This window comes from Nicrophorus vespilloides, unplaced genomic scaffold (genome assembly GCF_001412225.1).
Source record: "Nicrophorus vespilloides isolate i.1.1-1 unplaced genomic scaffold, Nicve_v1.0, whole genome shotgun sequence".
Lineage (NCBI taxonomy): Eukaryota > Metazoa > Arthropoda > Insecta > Coleoptera > Silphidae > Nicrophorus > Nicrophorus vespilloides.
This window is the reverse complement of record NW_017096020.1, coordinates 212396-232412: the sequence shown is the minus strand read 5'-3', so window position 1 is coordinate 232412 and position 20017 is coordinate 212396. Positions and strand designations below refer to the sequence as shown.

The 20017-nt window shown below is 31.7% G+C and overlaps 1 protein-coding gene across 1 annotated transcript in view; it reads left to right on the top strand.

Moving 5' to 3' along the window:
* The first annotated feature begins 3262 nt into the window (after window positions 1-3262).
* Window positions 3263-20017, top strand: part of LOC108569173 (neuroligin-1-like) — a 37846-nt gene continuing 21091 nt past the window's right edge. The window contains exons 1-3 of the mRNA XM_017930626.1: window positions 3263-3299; window positions 7168-7356; window positions 19523-19698. Of these exons, the coding sequence (XP_017786115.1) occupies window positions 3263-3299; window positions 7168-7356; window positions 19523-19698 (402 nt within the window). The remainder of the gene's footprint in view (window positions 3300-7167; window positions 7357-19522; window positions 19699-20017) is intronic.

The following is a 20017-nucleotide window of genomic DNA, read 5'->3' as shown; positions in this document are numbered from 1 at the left end:
ATGTTTTAATAAAATTATATCAACACAGAGAAGTAGGAGATCTAAGCAAATATATTTCAATAGGTAATATTGAGATAATTCTCATATACTGTATGGAAATTGGAAAAACTATATTATTATGCATTGTTATTGAATCGTTCGAACGACGCAATCAAAGCTAAATACCTCATTTGGCAAAGAAAACAATCCAATTTGACGACAACTGCAATGGAAAAATTGCATAATTTAAAGTAATTGAACATTCACCAGTTAATACTACCTTGGATTTTGAACCATTAAATGCAATGGTTTAGTTCCATCAAATATTAGGTAACTTAGACTGAAAATGGTATTTATAGAGTTTGGAAAATACTTACTTCAATGAAAGATTAAAAGTAATTGAATTATGTTAATATTTATTGTAACCGTCATAAAAATTAAACAAAAATATGTATTTATAATTTCAATCGTAACAAACTTAAACTGTAACTAAAAAAAGTATAAGTTTTGTTTCAAGAACTATGCTGTGTTAGTAATAAAATGTTAGTTGACTAAGCAAAATAACTATGTTACGAAAAGTGTTATTTTTTTTTATATAAAGTTCTTAGTTCTTTATATTATTGCAATTGTTGGTTCTAGATTGTTATAATGTGTATAATTAGTACATGAGAGAAGTAAGTTCCTTTTCATGAAATTGCTGTTAGAAAAGTTGGTCCAAACTAAAGGAAGTAAAATGGGGCGTCCTTGCAAGCCGGCCCGCTTGGGTTGTTGGCTTGGCTGAACAACAAGGAAACTGCATAATACCGAAAAGGAGAGGAGCTGGACGAAATCAATATTTATCCGTGCGGAATGATTCGCTCAAAGGAAATACAAATGACGAACGAAAATTGATTCAATAAATGTAGTAAAAGACGTTCGGATAATGGACAAAAGCGGGTTCGTGAAAGAAAGGCGTTCGGCCCTTATGCCTGCTCGGCTCTCAATGCCGAAAGAGAAATAAAAAAGAAGGAAAAAAAGAAGAAGAGAAAACGTTGATCGAGTCCGAAATGATATAGCTTATATCCACGGACAGGTATTTCGTTCTACTATAATGGGAAGCTATCTTTTATTAATCATTTCATTTCATTGTAAAAAAAATATTTCTTATTTTGACAAAAACAAATATTTTGTATAGTCACTTGTACAGTAATCGTAATAAGTTAACATCATAGATGACAGTAGATTGTCATAATTGACTGCAATTATAAACATTTACAATTATATTAAATCCATACATTTTTGAAAGTTTTCTCGATTTATCTGAATATTAGTATAAGATTCAAACATATTTATGTATGGGCTTACGATTATAAACTATTACTTATCAATAACTTATCTTAAGCACGTTAAACTTAATTTTTGTGTTGTTGTTACAAGCTGAATTGAATGATATAACTCAATGACTTCATATGATAATATATAGATGGCGCATCGATCCTTATGATCTTTAGGAAGTACCAACCTTCAGACCACGCCTGGCAAAATTTCATGGCAAACTGACGTTTAATTCACAAGTTACAGTGGTTTTAGTGAATGTATCACTCTTGAAGGAGACAATGTTGATGAATAAAGTCGAATATTGCCCAAAAGTTGTTGTTCATCCAACGAACTTATTGAGTGAGGTGTTATGGTCCGCAAAATTCTATTTGGTTTAATAGTATGAACATAAGCAAATGTGATTTGTACTGTAAGTTTCTTGTTATTTTATTTTTTGTATGCGAGAAAAAGAAATATCGGACGCGAGAGGAGCGCTTGAAAATTTGAAGGTGGAAAGTGTTTGTAGGTGATTAACGAGGGGGTAGTTTCGGTTACAATGGAGCGACTGCTGTCTACTCCCGTTGGCCGGTTAGTTATTTCGCTTTGTGCGAGTGTAAATTCTGCACAATGGCTTTTATAAATGTAGTCCCGCTCCCTAAACTCGTTATAATCAACAAATGTAATTAAATTAATTACCAACATACGGGATACTAGTTTAATTAAACCTCTTTTTTTGTATTTTGTTTCGCCTTTCACGCCTGCTTTCGTTCCGTTTCGGACGTTGCATTCGGCAGAAATGCGCCGCTCTTTCACTAATCTCGGTCCATCGTTTACGAAAGGGATGATGATAATAAAGGCGTTTGCGAATTTATAATAAAGCGCGGAAATAATTCCGCGCGAACGACCCTTTGTTTCCACGCGAAACTTACATGGTATTCCCTTCATATAATTTCGCTTGTTGTTTTCCATTTTGTCTCATTACGTTACAGCAGTATTCGAGTTACTCGCAAGAACTAATTTCGCCGTTCCCTGAAATTAATTCCTAAAGCTTCCCTTTGTACTAATTGCTATAAATTATATTTATTAAAAATAAACATCAAATATTCAACATAACTCAGTACATGCATTATTTCTTCAATTGTATTCATATACAATTTCGCAAAATTATTTCAGCTAATTGAACAAAAACTTTATACCAAAACAAACGTGTTTAGCTTTATCTATCTAAATTATTCATTATTATATTTTAACAGTAATTAATAAATCAGAAAACAAATTATTTTTCAAACTGCAATTATTCGCCCAAAATTTTATAAATGAAACCTCGCTTAACGAGTAATTCATAAATTGAATGAAAAAAGACTGACCTAACGAGCGAAGTTTCTCGCCTGCTAAATCATTTTCAATACTTGTGTACAGCGGACTATACTTTGCAAATATAATTTATGTTTACTGTAAAATCATACGAGTATTTCACTGTACGAACTATGTTCGTTAAGCGAGGTTCCACTGTATTTAGATCATCAAACAAATTTAGTACTATTTATGAAGTTTCTTAATATACATTTTTTATTATTATCTTTGAATTAATAGACTTGTTTTACCAAAAGACATTTAGTTAACATAAATTTAAAAAAGAACTGTGGTTTCAATAAAAAATCAATTAATATAAATCAACGTCTGCATTTTATGTAAAACAATGTAATATCGGAGTTTGCAGCAATTATGATAAAACGTGTCCAAATGAATTATTTGTTGAGAAAAAAGTCGAAAACGATTAAATCTTAAGACAGGGATTTCGTGAGTTCCGCGCAATTGGACTAATCATCTCGAATGAAGCAACCTGTTCGAGGATTATAACAGTAACAATGATGTTAATGTGCAGTGCGTGTTTATTTAATCGCAGTCTCGATTATTGTCACGAATAATAACGTGTTCCTTCGGGAACGGTCTTCCATTCGCGGGTGAAGGGGACGGCGGCTAAACAATGGCCGCCCCAGACGGAGATAAATTACGCGACGTCGGTGAATATGCGAAAACATAATCTCGCCGACAATATTTTGGGGGGCCCGAAGATTCCAATGTAATAACCATACGCTGGGACATTTATCAACTGGAATAATAAATTGTGGTACATCTTGTCACGCTTTTCATTATGCTTCACATAACTATAGCAATTTCTATGGGTTTGCAATTAAATGTGTTCTAAAATACAATGCGAGTGTTTTACAATATGCGACGAACTAAATTCATATAGTTAGTAAATAATGTATGCGTACTTCAAAAAATAATAAAAAGCATTGTGGGAGAAACAATCATATAACATATCAATCAATAAAAGGACTTCAAAAGGTAATCATTAATATTCAAAATACACGGACGGTTGATTTTTCGAATTGAAAAATAAAGGTAAACTTCATAAAAAATGTAACATATACGGTACGTATACATTCTCTGGCAACATCTATCTACATATGAAAGTTTTGTCTGACGTAAAGATAAAATATAGTTGTCAATACACAAACACATACTTTTATCAATAAAAATAAAGCTCACTCGCTATACCAGCGAAGCATCAACAGGAGCAAAGGAGTATCAAGAGGAAAAATGATATAAAATATATATTATGAAATAAAATGTAAATAAATAAATAAAAGCTCGTAAAAAGATCAAAAACTAAATGAAGAATGTTTTCTTAAAAATATTTAAATTTTCTATAAGTTTGTTTAGACATAATAAAAAGTAGTGATGTAATAAGTAGTAGATGGACACGTGTACAATCAAAGCATGGGCAAATATAGATTTTGAATTTGTGGATTAAAAAAAAGTTAATCTTTGCATTCTATGGTTCGTGGGCCCATGTCCATTTAATCCGTTGTACTTCCGATTGCTACTGGTAAAAGTACAAGATTATTTAAAAAGTATTACTTCTTTAAAATATATTTGAGAATCATTTCAGATAAATTCTTGGAAATGTTAAAAAAGTTGTGATAATCACTTCAATTCACTTCAAAATAAGTTAAACTTGTTAAAAAAAATACTTGTATTTATTGAAATGTCAATTGCAGATATTTTAGTGCGCAAATTGATTCTTATATATAAACCAAGTAGTGTTTATAATGTATAACACTTCTTGAAATAAATTGCACTTTTCATAGCTCCTCGTAAACTCAGATTCGATTCAAACTAAAACCTTGTTAGGGATTTTACGTTCGTCGAGGAATTGGAACCTGCATGCGATTCCTGTTCGGTACGAGTCAGCTGGAATTCCTTCGAGTATTTTCTAACTGTGCGCATTTCCACTCGCCTCCACCATTATTTTCACACTGCAGAAAACTCGGAAAGCCGAGGGACATTTTAATTAAAATATGAATGCTTTTATCGTAGCTCCACGCGTTTTCTATAACCAGTTACAACTAATTCAACGATCTGGAACGTACTTTGTTCCATATCGCACTTTCGGTGAGAATGAAAAGCATTCAAAGGAACGATTGATTGGCTGTATCTGGATATTTATTTCCTTTGAATCGACCAGACCAGACGGTGCAGCTTTTGGATCGTGCATAAAATATAAAGCCGTTGTGACTTTAAAAGGAACCTCTGTGTTACATAAACCGTCTGCCGTGGTCGTGCACCCACGCAAGATCCACTTTCAGGAAGCTCAAAGAAGATTGAAAACATTAATAAATTGCACCGACGTCCAACTTATTCACCGAATCGCCTTTCCACATAATCTACTCCAGGCTACGAGTTACGTGACGTTCGTAAATTAAATTCATATTTCATATCCGTTTGCCTCCATCCTCGATTTTTATCACCCCCAGGTTGTTTTACAACCGACATATTAAATCTCCGCTCATCAAATTCCTACATATTTTCATATAGCTTCCTTAAATTTGCGAACGTTATTTGAAAACACAAATTTATAACTTTAGCTTAACTTTTACGATTTATTTACAATCTCCTTAATTATGTAACATTGAGCAAATTGTGTAGTTAATTTAAACAAATTAAACTTAATAGTTCTATACTTATTAAAAACAAAATTTTATTATTATTTACCAAATCAAATATAATTATTGTCTAAAATATTACAATGTTTTAATAAATAGTTTAATATTTTGTCAATATTATATTGATATATTCAAAGATTAGAGATGAATTAAAATCATTATAGTAGTTATCCATTTATGGTTTAGTGCAAATTTCAAACGTCAGAAGAATAAGAGAAATGTGTGGAAAATAAACAATAATTTTCTCTAGTTTCATTTCGAGCAGTATTTACAGGTATACGTCTTTTCAACCCTAATGTGAATTTATCATCTGGTTTTAGGGACTGCGCCTGATATATCATCCCTCTTTATTCCAAACGTGACGGGAATTCTCTTGAATTCTCAACGCACCCGCATTATTCCTCCATACCTATTATTAAGAGATGGGAAGAAAGTAGAAGAAAATGGAGATGAAGAAAAATAATAATAATATCTTTAAACTGAATACAAATTTTTGATTATTTAATATATAATTACATCATTATTAGACATATTTAATAGCATTTTTAAGAAAATAAAAGAACTTTTCTACTACAACAATTTTATTAGTAAAATATTTCTAATAATCTATCAAATTTGAGTTAATAAAAAACTAACTAAATAACTTAGCTCTTATCTTTTTAATATGTATTAAAACTAGTAGAAAGTAACGTCTTTAATAGAGTAATAAAATTTAAAAATATATTTGCAAAACTTTGTAGTTGGATATCTATTACTAAAACGATGATAATAATAATCACTATTGAACCTTTACAAAACTCGACTGTAAAAGGTAATTTGAACCAAGCTCTGGATAATCCATGAAAAACAATTCGTCTATTAAATTTTTTAATCCATAAATTGTGATTAATGGACACATAACATTTATGTTTGGATAAACATAATCCATACTAAAATTATGCATTAATGATGATGAATGCATGGCTGAATAAATATGCAGTGTGATTAACGGACCAATTTCGTTCAATGATTGCTTTCAGCAAACGTAGGTGGCTTTAACATATCGTTGAAAACATATAAATGTCACATGTCACAATTTCAGGCAATAAAATATGCAACATTTGCAATGTTTTCAAAGGAATCGAAAGGACGTACAGTATTTACTAGGAGAAAAGATGAAGAACGTCTTATCGGTTGTATTGAATACTGAATGGCAATGGAGAAGAAGCGTATGCTGAAACGAAATTAATTTTGTACCGAAGCACCTGCGAGTCATTAGCGTAAAGTAAATATTTATTTTCTTTGGCAGGTTTTCCATTTCAGACGTGTATTGAAAGATGCTGTGCCAGTTAAAAAGCTATAGCATCCACATAAAGGCGAAGTAATGGTTTCTTTTCTACTTCTAAGATTGGAAGTTTTGTTTTAAGCATTCAAAGGTTTTCAATATTTTCCCTTCATCGCAGTTTTGTTTTCTTTTTAACTCGTACTTCTTCTTCTTCCAGAAAGTTTTGCTCGCTTGCTTCGGTTGTAGTGTATGTCCATATTTACAGCCTCTTTGTGTGTGGGGGAAAATGGAATTTTTAATTACTTTTTGCGCCGCGTATTTATAAAACGTTGCTTGAAACAAGATGGATGATATTATGTTTGCGGTTTGAGAAAGAAAAAAAAAGAAATGCGCGAACTGTGTTTGTTTTTTTACCACTTTAACGGGGCAATATAAAGTTTTAAATTTGCACGATGTTTACTATACAAACTCATCGCGACCAGCCCTATTTATGTTTGTGTTTTCATTTTTGTCCTTGCTGTTATTTTTTTTTATTTATTTGTGTGTATATGATACCTATTTAGGGGATGTACTTTGTTGGAGGGATTTTATATTAATAGTGCGTTTTGTTTGTAGGTTTCCTCAAAACGGGGACTAAGGGCAGCGCCCAGGGGAACTTCGGGCTAATGGACTTGGTGGCAGGTTTGCACTGGCTCAGGGAAAACCTTCCGGCCTTCGGTGGAGACCCCGAGAGAGTGACCTTAATGGGTCACGGCACTGGGGCCGCCCTCGTCAACTTCATAGCCGTATCACCTGTTGCCAAAGGTAACAAAAACTAATCATATTAATTTTGAAAGTTTGTCATGTTCCTTGATTGTGCCGCTCCGAAAGTTTGTGTTTTTTTTTCACCCCTCCGTCTGATGAGCACGCAGAGTTAACCAAGACGGTTTGTTTGCTACTAAAATCGATATACACCCTTAGGTCTCTAAGACGGTCAGCCAGCAAACCGAGCGTTAATTAAATCCACAAAATGACTGGAGCTTCGGCTCGATCGATACATATTGGTAGTAGATGTAATTTCAAAACGGGAATTTACAACCTAACTAATGGCACTCGTAATTGAAAACTAATTAAACGATAGACATCTTTGTTTCCGCTCGAAAATATTATATATCATTCAGCAACCACCATACATAATTACTTGCTAGCTACATTATGTATAGTGGATTACAATAACAAAAAAATCAACGAAATAATCTAAAAAATAAAAACATTAATGTGATTAATAAATATGAGTTAAATATGTAATTACGGCTGTAATAACCATTAGTAATTAGTAATATACAGAAATACCTCACCTATTACATATTTGATTATGAATCACGGTTTCATAATTTCTAAATAAACTAAATTATAATTAACAAAATACAACTAAATTTTAAAAAACTGGTATACGAAATTATTTATATTGTTTTTTTCCTTCATAGTCTTCAATTATCGAACAATCCGGAATATTGGTGGAACCGGTTGTCTCGTTTCAGGTTTAACTAATGTGGATACATACATGTGTAAGCTTCATGTATCAGTTTTCTTAGTTAAGTTAATAGATTAATTTCAAACATTTATTTTTTTTAATATTTTCTAAATTAATTTTTCATTTAATTATTTTTTTTAAACCATTGTATGGAGTTAAAAATGGAATTTAATTTAAATATGTATAACTTATTTTTTTTTAAATATTTTGATTAAACTAGAAATAAAATGATTAGGAAAATTTGTTGCGTTTTTTTTTCAAATATATTTTGTATATCACCAAGATTTAGATGTAGGGGACATAATTACTTTTATTAATATATAACTGATAATTAAGTAAATCGAAAATTAAATTGGTATAAAAGCAGATCAATTTCGATTTGAGGCAAAGAAAAGAAATTGCACAGAGGATTTACAATTAACCTCGAGTGTAATGCCGGATCGAAATCGCAAATGAGGATTTAAAACCAATTCATTCTCGAATCTTAATTGAGAACTAATTAAATTCTATGCGTTTCCCGTTCTCTTCGGCAGTTAAGTGCAGCTCCGTTCTCGTTTCTTAAATATAAATGGGGATAAATCAAATCAGGAGCAATCCTCTTTTTCAATTGCCGAATCAATGATACACACAACGCATTGGGATCCAATTTCCCATTCGCACAGCCGAGAATACGATAGATGGATGGGGTGTGTATGTGCGAGAAAAGGAGAGAAAAACGAGGAAGTAAAAAATAAATGAATGCAAAGCCCATTATTTACTTCCCTTCCTTTTTTTTTTATTTCATCGAAAGAAACCGGAACGTAAAAGATCTCCAGGAAACGGGAGAAGAAGCTACACGAACAGAAATTTATGAAATCTATTCAACATCTTCGCCGAAGTGGCGAGAAAGAAATGTATATATATATACACACATTTATATAAGGGATGGCGGGGCGTTAACAGTAAAAACGTCTGTCAATTTTAGTTGTTCCAGAAAGGAAAGGGGGGAAACTCGACGTAAAACTTTTAATTGGTTCCTGGGATGTTTGCGGATGCAGATTAGACCCTGTGATCCGCGTGTACCGAAATCAAAAAGTTTTCTATATACTTTTTTTTGTATTCTTTCGGCTAAAGCTAAAAGGTGACATTTAAACGTTAATAAAACTTTCATTGCCACTTCGAAAACCGCAAATCAGAATTTGTAACAAAAAAGGATTTTCTCTGCATTTGCCAATCCTAATTGGAAACGATGTTCTTTTTCTCTCTCAATTTAATCAGCTTAAAGAGAAGTTTATATAACAATTTCTATTTAAAGTTTGCTTTTTCCAAAGATGTGTAATTGGAAATTTCAACTTATTACGTTTATGAATATTGACTTATTATTTTAATAAAGAGATTCATAGGTAAATACTTTAAATAAAATGACTACTTAATTTAATAAACATGTGTACTAAACTGAAAGAGATTTTAACTAAAGATATTAGCAAGAATAATTTATTAACAAATTTGTGATTTACAAAACTACAATAAGATTTGGTATATAATTATAATGTTATAATTTTCAGTCATTAGTGAAATTTCAAAAAGTAATAAATAAGTTCTTCATAGATTGAAGAAATTCTACTTTTTGGACGTATATTTCAATAAGTTTAGTTAATATATACCTACACTTCAGTAATCTTTCAAAATGTGTCTAATGTTATTTCACTTGTGAAAGGAAGTGTGCTTTATCAACACAATATCAATATTACCAGTGGCAGTGATGGATGAGACTGAATGATGAACTTCTCCAATATACTAACAATTTTCTTTAGAAAAAGTATAATATTACTATATAATTCATTGTTACTACAAAATTGCACCTAAATTATTCGTGGCATTTGTCATAATTATTTATGAGATTTACCAAAAAATTGTAGCTATGAGTTTAGTTTTAATGTCATCAAAAATTAGATTACATCTCATATATTATTACATAAATTGAATATTTTTCTTAGCTTAACAACGCCTAATAAAAATAAAAAAATATTATTAATGATCCATCTATTCGTGACGTAAATGTATCATAAGTCTATGATAGCAAATTGCACTAGTTAAAAATAACTAGAATATTTAACTGTCACTTTTGTATCGTGTATCGTATAGTGTGCACGTATCATTACATTTATATACTTATAAATACTGCCTTTAATTTATTCTTTAAATTTACTACGGTGAACAAATATAGAATAAAAAAATAACAGAAAAAAAAAGTTGTATTCGAATGCGGTAAATTCATTAAAAATACACAATTTATAATTGGTTAATTACAGTTTCTTTCTGTAACACAATTTGATAATACAAATGCGAACCTGCTTCAGAGTAAACACGGCCCGCAGGATTTCCATTTATCCATTCAACACTTTCTTCGGCGCGCCGGGTTTAATCTTTGATGTGAATTTTAAAAAGGAAAAAATTATTGCGAGCCGTCAATCGCAGCAGCATCGATTCGCGGAACGACGAAGCCGCGCTTTGCTTTCCGTTTTTCTCTCTTTCTTCCTGTCTGTTTCTCTCACTCACTCTCATTCTGTGTATGCGCCCTTTCCTATTTTTTCTCCCCCATCATTCTTTTCATTTTCTTCGTCCCCCTTCTCCGCAAACCCCTCCGCCCTATTAATTCCGCCACCCACGCGCATATTTGCAGGGCGTCGATCTTGGACGACCTCCAAACCTGAACGCAGCTTCGCCAACAGTGAAATATAAAAAGTAATACAAACAGAGATGGTAAAGCTTGGATAATTTGGAGGACGTGTAGAGAAAATGTTGCGGAAACGAAGGGAGTATAAACAGTATAATGTTATTAAAAAAAAAATGATAATAATTGGGGATGTAATAATTCTAATTAATGAGGATTTCATCGTGTTGAACAGGTCCGGTTTAGTGGCGGGAATTTTATATAATCCTGCCGAGTTTAAGCTACTTAAAATGAGTAATAAAATGCACCGGTAGCAAATACATTTTTCTAATAAAATTTTATGGGTGAAAATCTTTTTTTTTTATTTCATTGCATTTACATCACTGCGAAATGTAAGTGAACTCATAATACTTTCTTTTTCAAATCGTTTTCATCATAACGAAAAACTTTGAATATAATTTATAGCTAGTTTTATTGATCAAAATTCTATTATTTGTCATAATTTTATATTAGTTGAAACTTAGTTATAAATATAGTATAAAAATCACCAAAGCAAACATCTAATTTTTTTACTAATGTTATTTAGTCTAATTTTCTTTATGTATTCTTTTTTCTTTAAATGTTAAACTTCTATAGAGACAAATAGATTTACCAGTTGAAATCATGTGTTAACATTAAAATTTAAAGTGTTATAAAAGAATCGTTACTATTTTGTTTTGTAATTATTTTTATTGTCATTTGCCCAAAAATGTCTAACAAAATTGATATTTTTTTTTAAAGAATGTAAGAAATTGTAATATGTGCAAAGCTTTACTACTTAAATGTATAAGTTTATTAAGTTTTGATAAATTGATATTTTGACATTCATGTAACAATTATTAAGAAAGTTTATTGTATAAAATTTACTAAACCTAATAAATACATTTAGATAAAAGAAATATTTTTATATTACTTTGTAAACTTCTATTAGCTGAAATTCTGTGTACAACAAAATAATTTCTTTTCTGAAACTTTATAGTTTTTAATTTATGAGATATCTTTGTTCGATCCAATTTATGATCATCCAATCCGTTGGAAAATGGATATGACTAAAAAAAAATGTATATATGGACTTTGGATGTTTTCCTATTTATCTAAGCTATATATGTTGTCTGTCCGAGCAAATAGACTGACTATGAGTTGAATGCAAGGAAGGCGAGAGTATCGACCGAAACTTTCGCCCGAAAGTTAAGTGGAACTTCTTGGGGCGGTTAGCGAAAGGAATTTTACACGGAGCTGACCACAGGATGCGTTCCGATTTTCCCGTTCCTTTGTGCTCCGGATAATCGCAAAGTAATTTTATTTCGTGCTTGAGGAATCTTGAAAGCGGATCCGAAGTGTTAACTGTAAGGAATTTTATTTTCATTACGGAGTTTCGCGGAAATTAATTTACATTTTAATTGGAATTATGAAAATCAGAAAAGCTCTTTATATATATTATGTTATATAACGTGTATACGTATATATACGTAACGTGATATCGTGAAACGGAACTTTGCTACTGCGATGATGACGATGAATAAATCATGTTTACAGGAATCCGGATGCATTTATCAAATGTAGTGGTAACGTTTTATGAAAGTAGTAGCATATGGAACTGTTGGGGGAGACGGTGATGATGGTGTCCTTGGAGGGGATGGGTCCATTGTACCAAGTGTTTTCCAAAGTGACGAAGATTGATGAAATGTATCTACAGGAAAGCCAGGGATGGACACCGAGCAAAATGGAAAGTCCGGCGGCAACAACTGGTTCTGTTTTTTTTTTATATATAAAGGCAACAAAAGAAAGTGTTAAATATGGCCTTAGGAGTAATGCACTCAATCGGGACGAGTTTTCAGAATTTATTGCTGAAAACTTTTCTGGGCACTCTCCGACACATACGTGTATGTGTCTATCCTCCTATACTATACTTTTAATAGAGCACTTGCGTTCCCTTTTAACATCCCTCCAGCGAGACGTTATCCTTACAATGCGACGATTTTCGATAAACTTGCGAAACGTATTGCACCCTCTGCGACCCGAATATTCCGAACCCACCTATATATTCCACTGAATCCACTACAACCCCATGCATATTGGAATACGTGCCAATTTAAGAGGAAGACTTCTTAAACTTCACCTGTTCCACTTACTTTTCTTCAGCCAGATTCACTGGCCCTGCTTTTAACCGATTTATTTTTTAATAAATTTCTTTCCTGAAATTGTGTGTAGTACATCTTCTAACTGAACCACTTTTATTTTTTATTATTATGAACAAATCTCCAAATCGCGAATATAAAATCAAATAAATATTAAATTTCTTGTAAAACTTACACACTTTGTAGATCACACAGTAATGTTATGCATTAACACCACAAAGTATCATACATGCAAATTGTGTATGTAGGGCAGACTTTTTGCATTAACCAACTTCATAGCAGCTTCGTAAAACTTTACAAATCAATATTTCATTTTTTACTGTAAGTTTTTTTTTAACTTTTTATGTAATAATAATATTCTTATAGCTTTTGCGTAGTTCTAAATAAACATTTTATAAAATAATAACAAATGTCTTTACTTAAAAAATAATAATTTAGTTTGAGTTACTTCAATTATATTTATTTTAATAATAAACCAATTTTTTTTATAAAAGTCTATAAAATTTCTCACATTATTTGATTTTTTATTATTCTTATATAAGGCAAATATTTTAGAAGATATGAGTTGTATCCATCTTTGTCTGACATTTGAATACTCCCAATTGGGCAAGTTCAAGAGATTGTCATATTTCTTTCCGCTATAAAAAAAAACAAACATCTTACAGAATAGACTATTTCTTTTAATTGCATCGATCTTTGTCAGACATTTATAAAATTGTCTACAATTGTGCAAGTTCTGGAGTTTCTCATCTAATTCTAGTATAAATAACTGAACAGTTAATTCCGGCAGAGCTGGTGTGGATTACGGAACTGGATAGTCGTCAGACTTTACGTTTCTCGTTTAACTGAACTACCGAAACTAGACTGATAAATTATTAGTTTAAAACAAGTTGGATGTAATACAAAGTAGAACCGCGTGGCATGACGGAACTCTCCGTGAAGTGAATAAAAACTTAATCAAATGAAAATCTACATTGTCATATGCGTTATGTATTAGCATTCTTGATTAAATAATATTTATTAATATAACTGTTTTTATATAACATTCAAATAAGTAAATACTTGATTTCATTATTTTTGGAATTAAAGGTGAACGAACAAAAAAAAATATACGAGATGAAGTAAAACGACAATAATTAAGTGGAATCAGCTTTAGAATTAAACCAGATTACGGTGGATTCAGGGAAAATCGTAGTCGCAGAAAAAAAATTGGCGAAAGAGTTGAATGAAGAATGAATCCAATTAAAAGGCGCTTTTCTTGCGAGCTCCGAATATAATTAGAATGTGTAATTTAATTTACAGGCGGCTTAATTTGAAACGTGATGCATGGCGAAATTATGGACCGACTCCTCGTGTTTGGTTAATATTATATTTTTTTTCAGCAAAGACATAATGTAAGCCATATAAAGTGGATATTTAATGTATAAATCTCGTTTTTTTTCTTCTCGTCGACGTTCTTCGCGCGTCTCGTGATTTAGTGGTTATATTTTAGTATCGTGGAAATTCAGGAAAGATTTATTTTTAGAGCGCAGGCAAATTTATGATGTACGATGAAAATAAAAATATTAAGAAGAAAATATAACGGGGGAAAAGAAGATCGCGTCCGAGGGAAAACACAGGACGAAGAAAAATCCTACCGTTATCTGCTAATACGTCTCTGCTTCCTTTTCGTTGTCTGTGTGTTTTTCCTTTGGATTCGGAAAACTTTGCTCGTGAAATATTTTGCTTCTGCATTTGGAAAGGGGTGGCCGGATGTTTTTTATTTTTTTTTAAGTTACTTATGATATTATTACTTTGTTGCTGGAAGATGTATTTACCTTTGGTTGTTGGAATGTTGATCAGGTTTTTTTTTATCAATTCGTGGTGCGATGGGTTTGGAATAATTTGATGAGGCGATAATATGCGAACTGAGTATTTGGAGCAAACTCGAGCGTGGCTCACGTCTTGTGTGTGGGAACAATAAGTCCGCACGTGACTGCACAAAGGAATTTTCGAGGCCGCTTCACCCCTGAATGCCCTACACGTTGACCCACTGCAAGTTTCCAAGGGGTGCATCATGACGACCTTAGAAGATTCACAGCCGGATTTACATACCTAATCAATGCACGGATATCTTACATCCCCTTTTGCAAAAGGAAATCCTCACAGAGGAGTCACGTTTTATAAAAATACCTCTACTTCTAAGTTTGTTTATTATTTCTTTACGTTTAAATTCAATCCAACAAAAGCTACGAAATCTAAAAATATGATACCTTTCTTTGAATTTTATCTTTTTGATCTCATTTTATTTACAATTTCCTTGAATATACAATAAATTGGGATTTATTTTAAAGTAAATTCTTATGCCCATGTCGATTGAAGCACAAATTTAATTTTTATGCAATTTAAAAATACTTAATTCATTTAATTTTTTATATACAATATTATATATTATATACAAATATATATGAAAAGACTACATTACATACAGATTTATTCGTATCTTTTTATATATATATTAAGCTACAATACTTTTGGAATCTCTAGGTGTTAGTTTTGTTAGTTGGTTTTAAACTAATTACCTTTATCATTTTTAATAATCATATATTATTAATATATTCGGTTTAAAATGGGAAATTCAATAAAACAATGTAAAATCTATTGAATGATTGATATGAAGTAATTTGATTTTTAATTAAGTTCTAGAAGGATATGGTGTTGTACATACTTTCATATAATATATGGACATCTTGGTTAAACTTTGGCGTACTTAGAAAAATAATTAAAACTTCGGCGAAATCGTTTAATGTCACATATATCAAAGTAAAAGTTCATGTAATAATAATTTGTGAAAAGCCACGTTATCCTGGGCTTTCCTGCACCTCTAGAACTAACTGTTAACATAATGTACTCATTTTACAAAATTTACTGGACACTTTAAATTTTAACAAATTAATTAATTAATTTGTACGAAAATTAAATCAAACTTTAATTAATTAAATTGTATCAATTAACTAATATTGAAAACGCTTGAAATAAGATTAATTAATTGAAATAATCCGTATTTGGCAATTTAGGATAGAGTTTTAAGTTTTCTAAGATATGATATTCATAGTCGTAGAAAGTTTCAGGGTTGGAGACTGTAGTTCTCAACTACCGCATGACACTTGTTCCTCGCTTCCGGCGTCCCGACGCCCACAATGCACCCATTGTAACACATCCTGCATTCTTCCTGGCCAGATCCGTAAACAATAGTGGCGGAAAATTATTGTTGCGCAACTGTGTCAAGAACAACTTCCCGAAAGAAAATGTTACGCGTGTGCACAGTTGCTTAGGAAGCCAAATAAAATAACGCTCGGAAATGGGATGTGTTGGGAGGGTTTTGGTGTGTAAGGTTGATGTTGAAGGGGTTGGGCGGCATTATGTGTTAATCATGCAAATTCGCCGGCGGCTTTAGCAATGATAACGTATTCAGATGGCATCGCTTCTGCATTCGGATTATGCATTAAATATGTAAAGGGTCCCTTGTTTTCTGGAGGGAAAACGGGATTAAAATACTTTGGTCAATGTCTCCGATGGGGATAACTACGTGCCCATGTGCGAGACTCTGTGGTGCGTGATTGGATTAGTTCGCACTTAGACAAGGCATATGTCTCAACAAGTAGTTTATTATCATCGCATCTTGTACTTTCCCTAATTACAGTTTAATATTATTTGCTATAAATTTCAATAGTTTTGAACCTCTTTTATAACCACATTTAAATATCAATATTGTAGTCATTGAGATATTAAAATATAAATAATCTAAATTTACTGATTCTTATATCAATATACCAATTTGTCAATGTTTTCAAAGTAATTACAAAAAAACAATTAATATTTTTTTTTACAATAATACTATTATTATATTAATTTTTAAATTATTGCAATACTCTCAATGGTCTAAGAAATAATGTTTTGGGAATTTTAATACTTAACGCTTATAAACTTAGAATTTATAGTGTTCAAAATGTAAAGAATCCTTATTCTTCAACTGATCTGTAGTATGTGAGAATATTAGAAGGAATGGTCTTCAAAATGTATATAGATAAAACCACGTAAAAAGTAACAAGAAGTCTTGCAGGTACGGCAACAAGTGGTGGTTTCGATAAAAATGGTTCACCGCTTATACACAATGGTAATAAAATTATGCTTCTATAAAGTTCTCCTGTTTTGTTGTACAGCATAAAGAAGGAACAGAAGGATGATTAATATAGTCTCAGTCTGAATTGAAAATATAATACCGCATATGCGTACATTGTCACAAAATAATTCACTTGAAATTATTAAAAATTAACTTTAGATTAAAGTAGATATAATGTTTCTATAAATTAATGAAAATAGATATAGTTATAGGAGACATATGTAAAGTCTTGCAAATAATGAATATGTAATTAATTGTTTTCTCATTTTTTTTTAAATTTTATTCATTTTGTGTTATTACCTACCCCACAAAATACAATATACTACGAAATAATAATTTCAGGATTTACGAAGTTGTAGGAAATATTGGAAAACTCTACTTTAATTAGTCAGAGTAGAAGTGATATACTTTCACGTTGTATTGCTCGGAAATTGTAAGATGTAACACTTCAATTAAAATGGAAATTATGGATATTCTTAGCTATTAGAAAAAATGTATTAATTGCAACAAATTGGTATAAACTAATGGATTATAAAATGTTTTAAACAAACTTATTAATTTGTTATATTTAATCTCTTTATATTTGAACTTGAAAAAATAGGTAGTTACAGTGATTATCGGCCAATTAATGGATTTAATTAATTAAATTAAACGAATCATAATTAAACTTTGAATAGTAGAATGGGATTCGATGAATTTAGTCTAATTCGAGGGATGTTTCCAAATAATTGTATAGTCATTACGGTTTTAGAAAGTAAGGGAAAATGAGTTTCTTAACCCAGCCGCGGCGGCACTCATTAACAAGGGTTCCCAGAATGAATGCCCTCCAGCTGAAACCCATTACGCCCCATCCTACTGTCTTCCAGTAGGCCATGAATCTGTCTTCTACTCAAATCAATAAAAATGAGCAGAAAGCAGCAGGTGCATTTATGAATAATCCTGGACGCATTGTCGAACAGGTTCAGATTAACCGCGAGTCCTGGCGGCTATTCAGGATAATTGGTTTTGCGGTCGCACGCGCTGCCCCCCACAATTTACGCACACACCTTGACCCCGCAATTACATGATTAAATGCCACCCACATCGCACCGTTAAGGGATGTACGCAGAACACGAGGGATTTGCGAATCCATAACCCTCCGATATCCTCGACCGTGACATTGATTGAACCGTGATAAAAATTTAAATTTAAAATCTGCAGGATTTTTGGTTTGATGACCCTCACAATTTTATTGCTATTGCTTTCGTTGCTCAACATTTGTATGAAATAATTAATACAAAAAAATGTAATAATATTTCAGCGGACAAACCATAAAACCGAAACCATATACATTTTGGGTATACATTTTTACGATATTTCGTGATAAATTTCCCATTTCCCAAAGTCCCTGATTCGATATCATGTAATATCACTTCTTTACGACTCCATAAACTTTATTTATCCACATAATCCATAAACAATTAAAATATACGACGTATTAAGAATTGCAGTTTGTATTATTAACTTGGAGCTCGATAAATTTTGGCGTCTATCAAAATTTAGATACAATTTATTTATTAAAAAAACACATATTTTTATTAAGAAATATACCAGTTTTTTTACATACAAATAGTAATAACATAAGTAACTATTAAAACAGTAAAAATATATACATTTACAAATATTAGGAACAGTGTGTATGCAACATTAAATATATTTCTTATTGTTTTTATTTGCATTTAGATAAAATAAATATGGTCATAGTTTCAAACGAAATGTTTATGGACTTAGTTAAAATAGTGTTAATTATTTTGGATTGCAGTACAACAAGTTTGTCACTAAGGGTTATAAATTATAGTGGAGCGGATGGAGCAGGGTTAACCGTAGGGGAAACCCTAAAATATCAGGTTGCAGTGCTCAGGTTAAATGAAAAGCTATCCAATTTACGGCCACATGTATATGTATTTATGTATATATAGATATATAAAGCGGCATAAATTGTGCAAATGATTTGGTACCTCGGTGGGGAAAAGCCGGAAGCATTAAACCCCACCAGAGCAGACGCAGCGCAAAAAATCCTTCATATCGCTCTTTCGGAAGAGGAAGGCTTCGTACATTTGCAATCACGTGACGTGACGTAATTCAACAGTTTAGGGCATCTCGACGCGACGGCAATTTAATCTAATTATAAAATACTAAGATTTTCTGGCGAAGCGAATAAATCTTCATTTGTTGCAAAGCTCCAAAAAAAAAATAATTTGCATAACTTGGACGTGGGATGGCGAAAAGAAACATAAATAGCGGTAGCTCAATTAGTGGAATTAAGTTACGAGAAACAACATACTTTAGCGCTATAAATAATGGAATCCCTTGATGAACGGTTTGCAAAAATGCTATTGCAGTGCGAGCTTTGTGCTACTACCCAATGCTCTATAAATACCAATTTGCCGTCGTTTATAAAGTGTTCTCTTCTCCTCTTGTTCCAGAACTCTTACATCGAGCCATCCTGTTAAGCGGCTCCGGCCTTAGTCCTTGGGCCCTGCAACGTGATCCACTCTTCGTCAAGAGGAGAGTTGCCGAACAAACTGGATGTCATGGGGACCTCGTCGAAGACGATCTGGCGCCGTGCTTGAGACTGAAACCACTTAATCAGTTACTATCGGTAAAACAACTTTTCTTCTTTCTATTTCAATTAGTTACCATGCTTACTTATTATTAAATTTTGTAATATTATTAAACTACTTCATAATAACTAATTAGCACTGTGATTAATTTATTTATAGCCAAATTTTATTGAAAAATCCGAAATCTACTACCACAAAAAAATAGTTTTAAAGAAATATTTATTGCATTCATTAATAAAATAAACACAAAACCCATAGATCTTGAATTATCTATTAAATTAAATAACCTATTTAAAACTTTCATACATTTACAAAGTTACGTATTAAATTTACATCATATGTCAATATTTGCTTAAT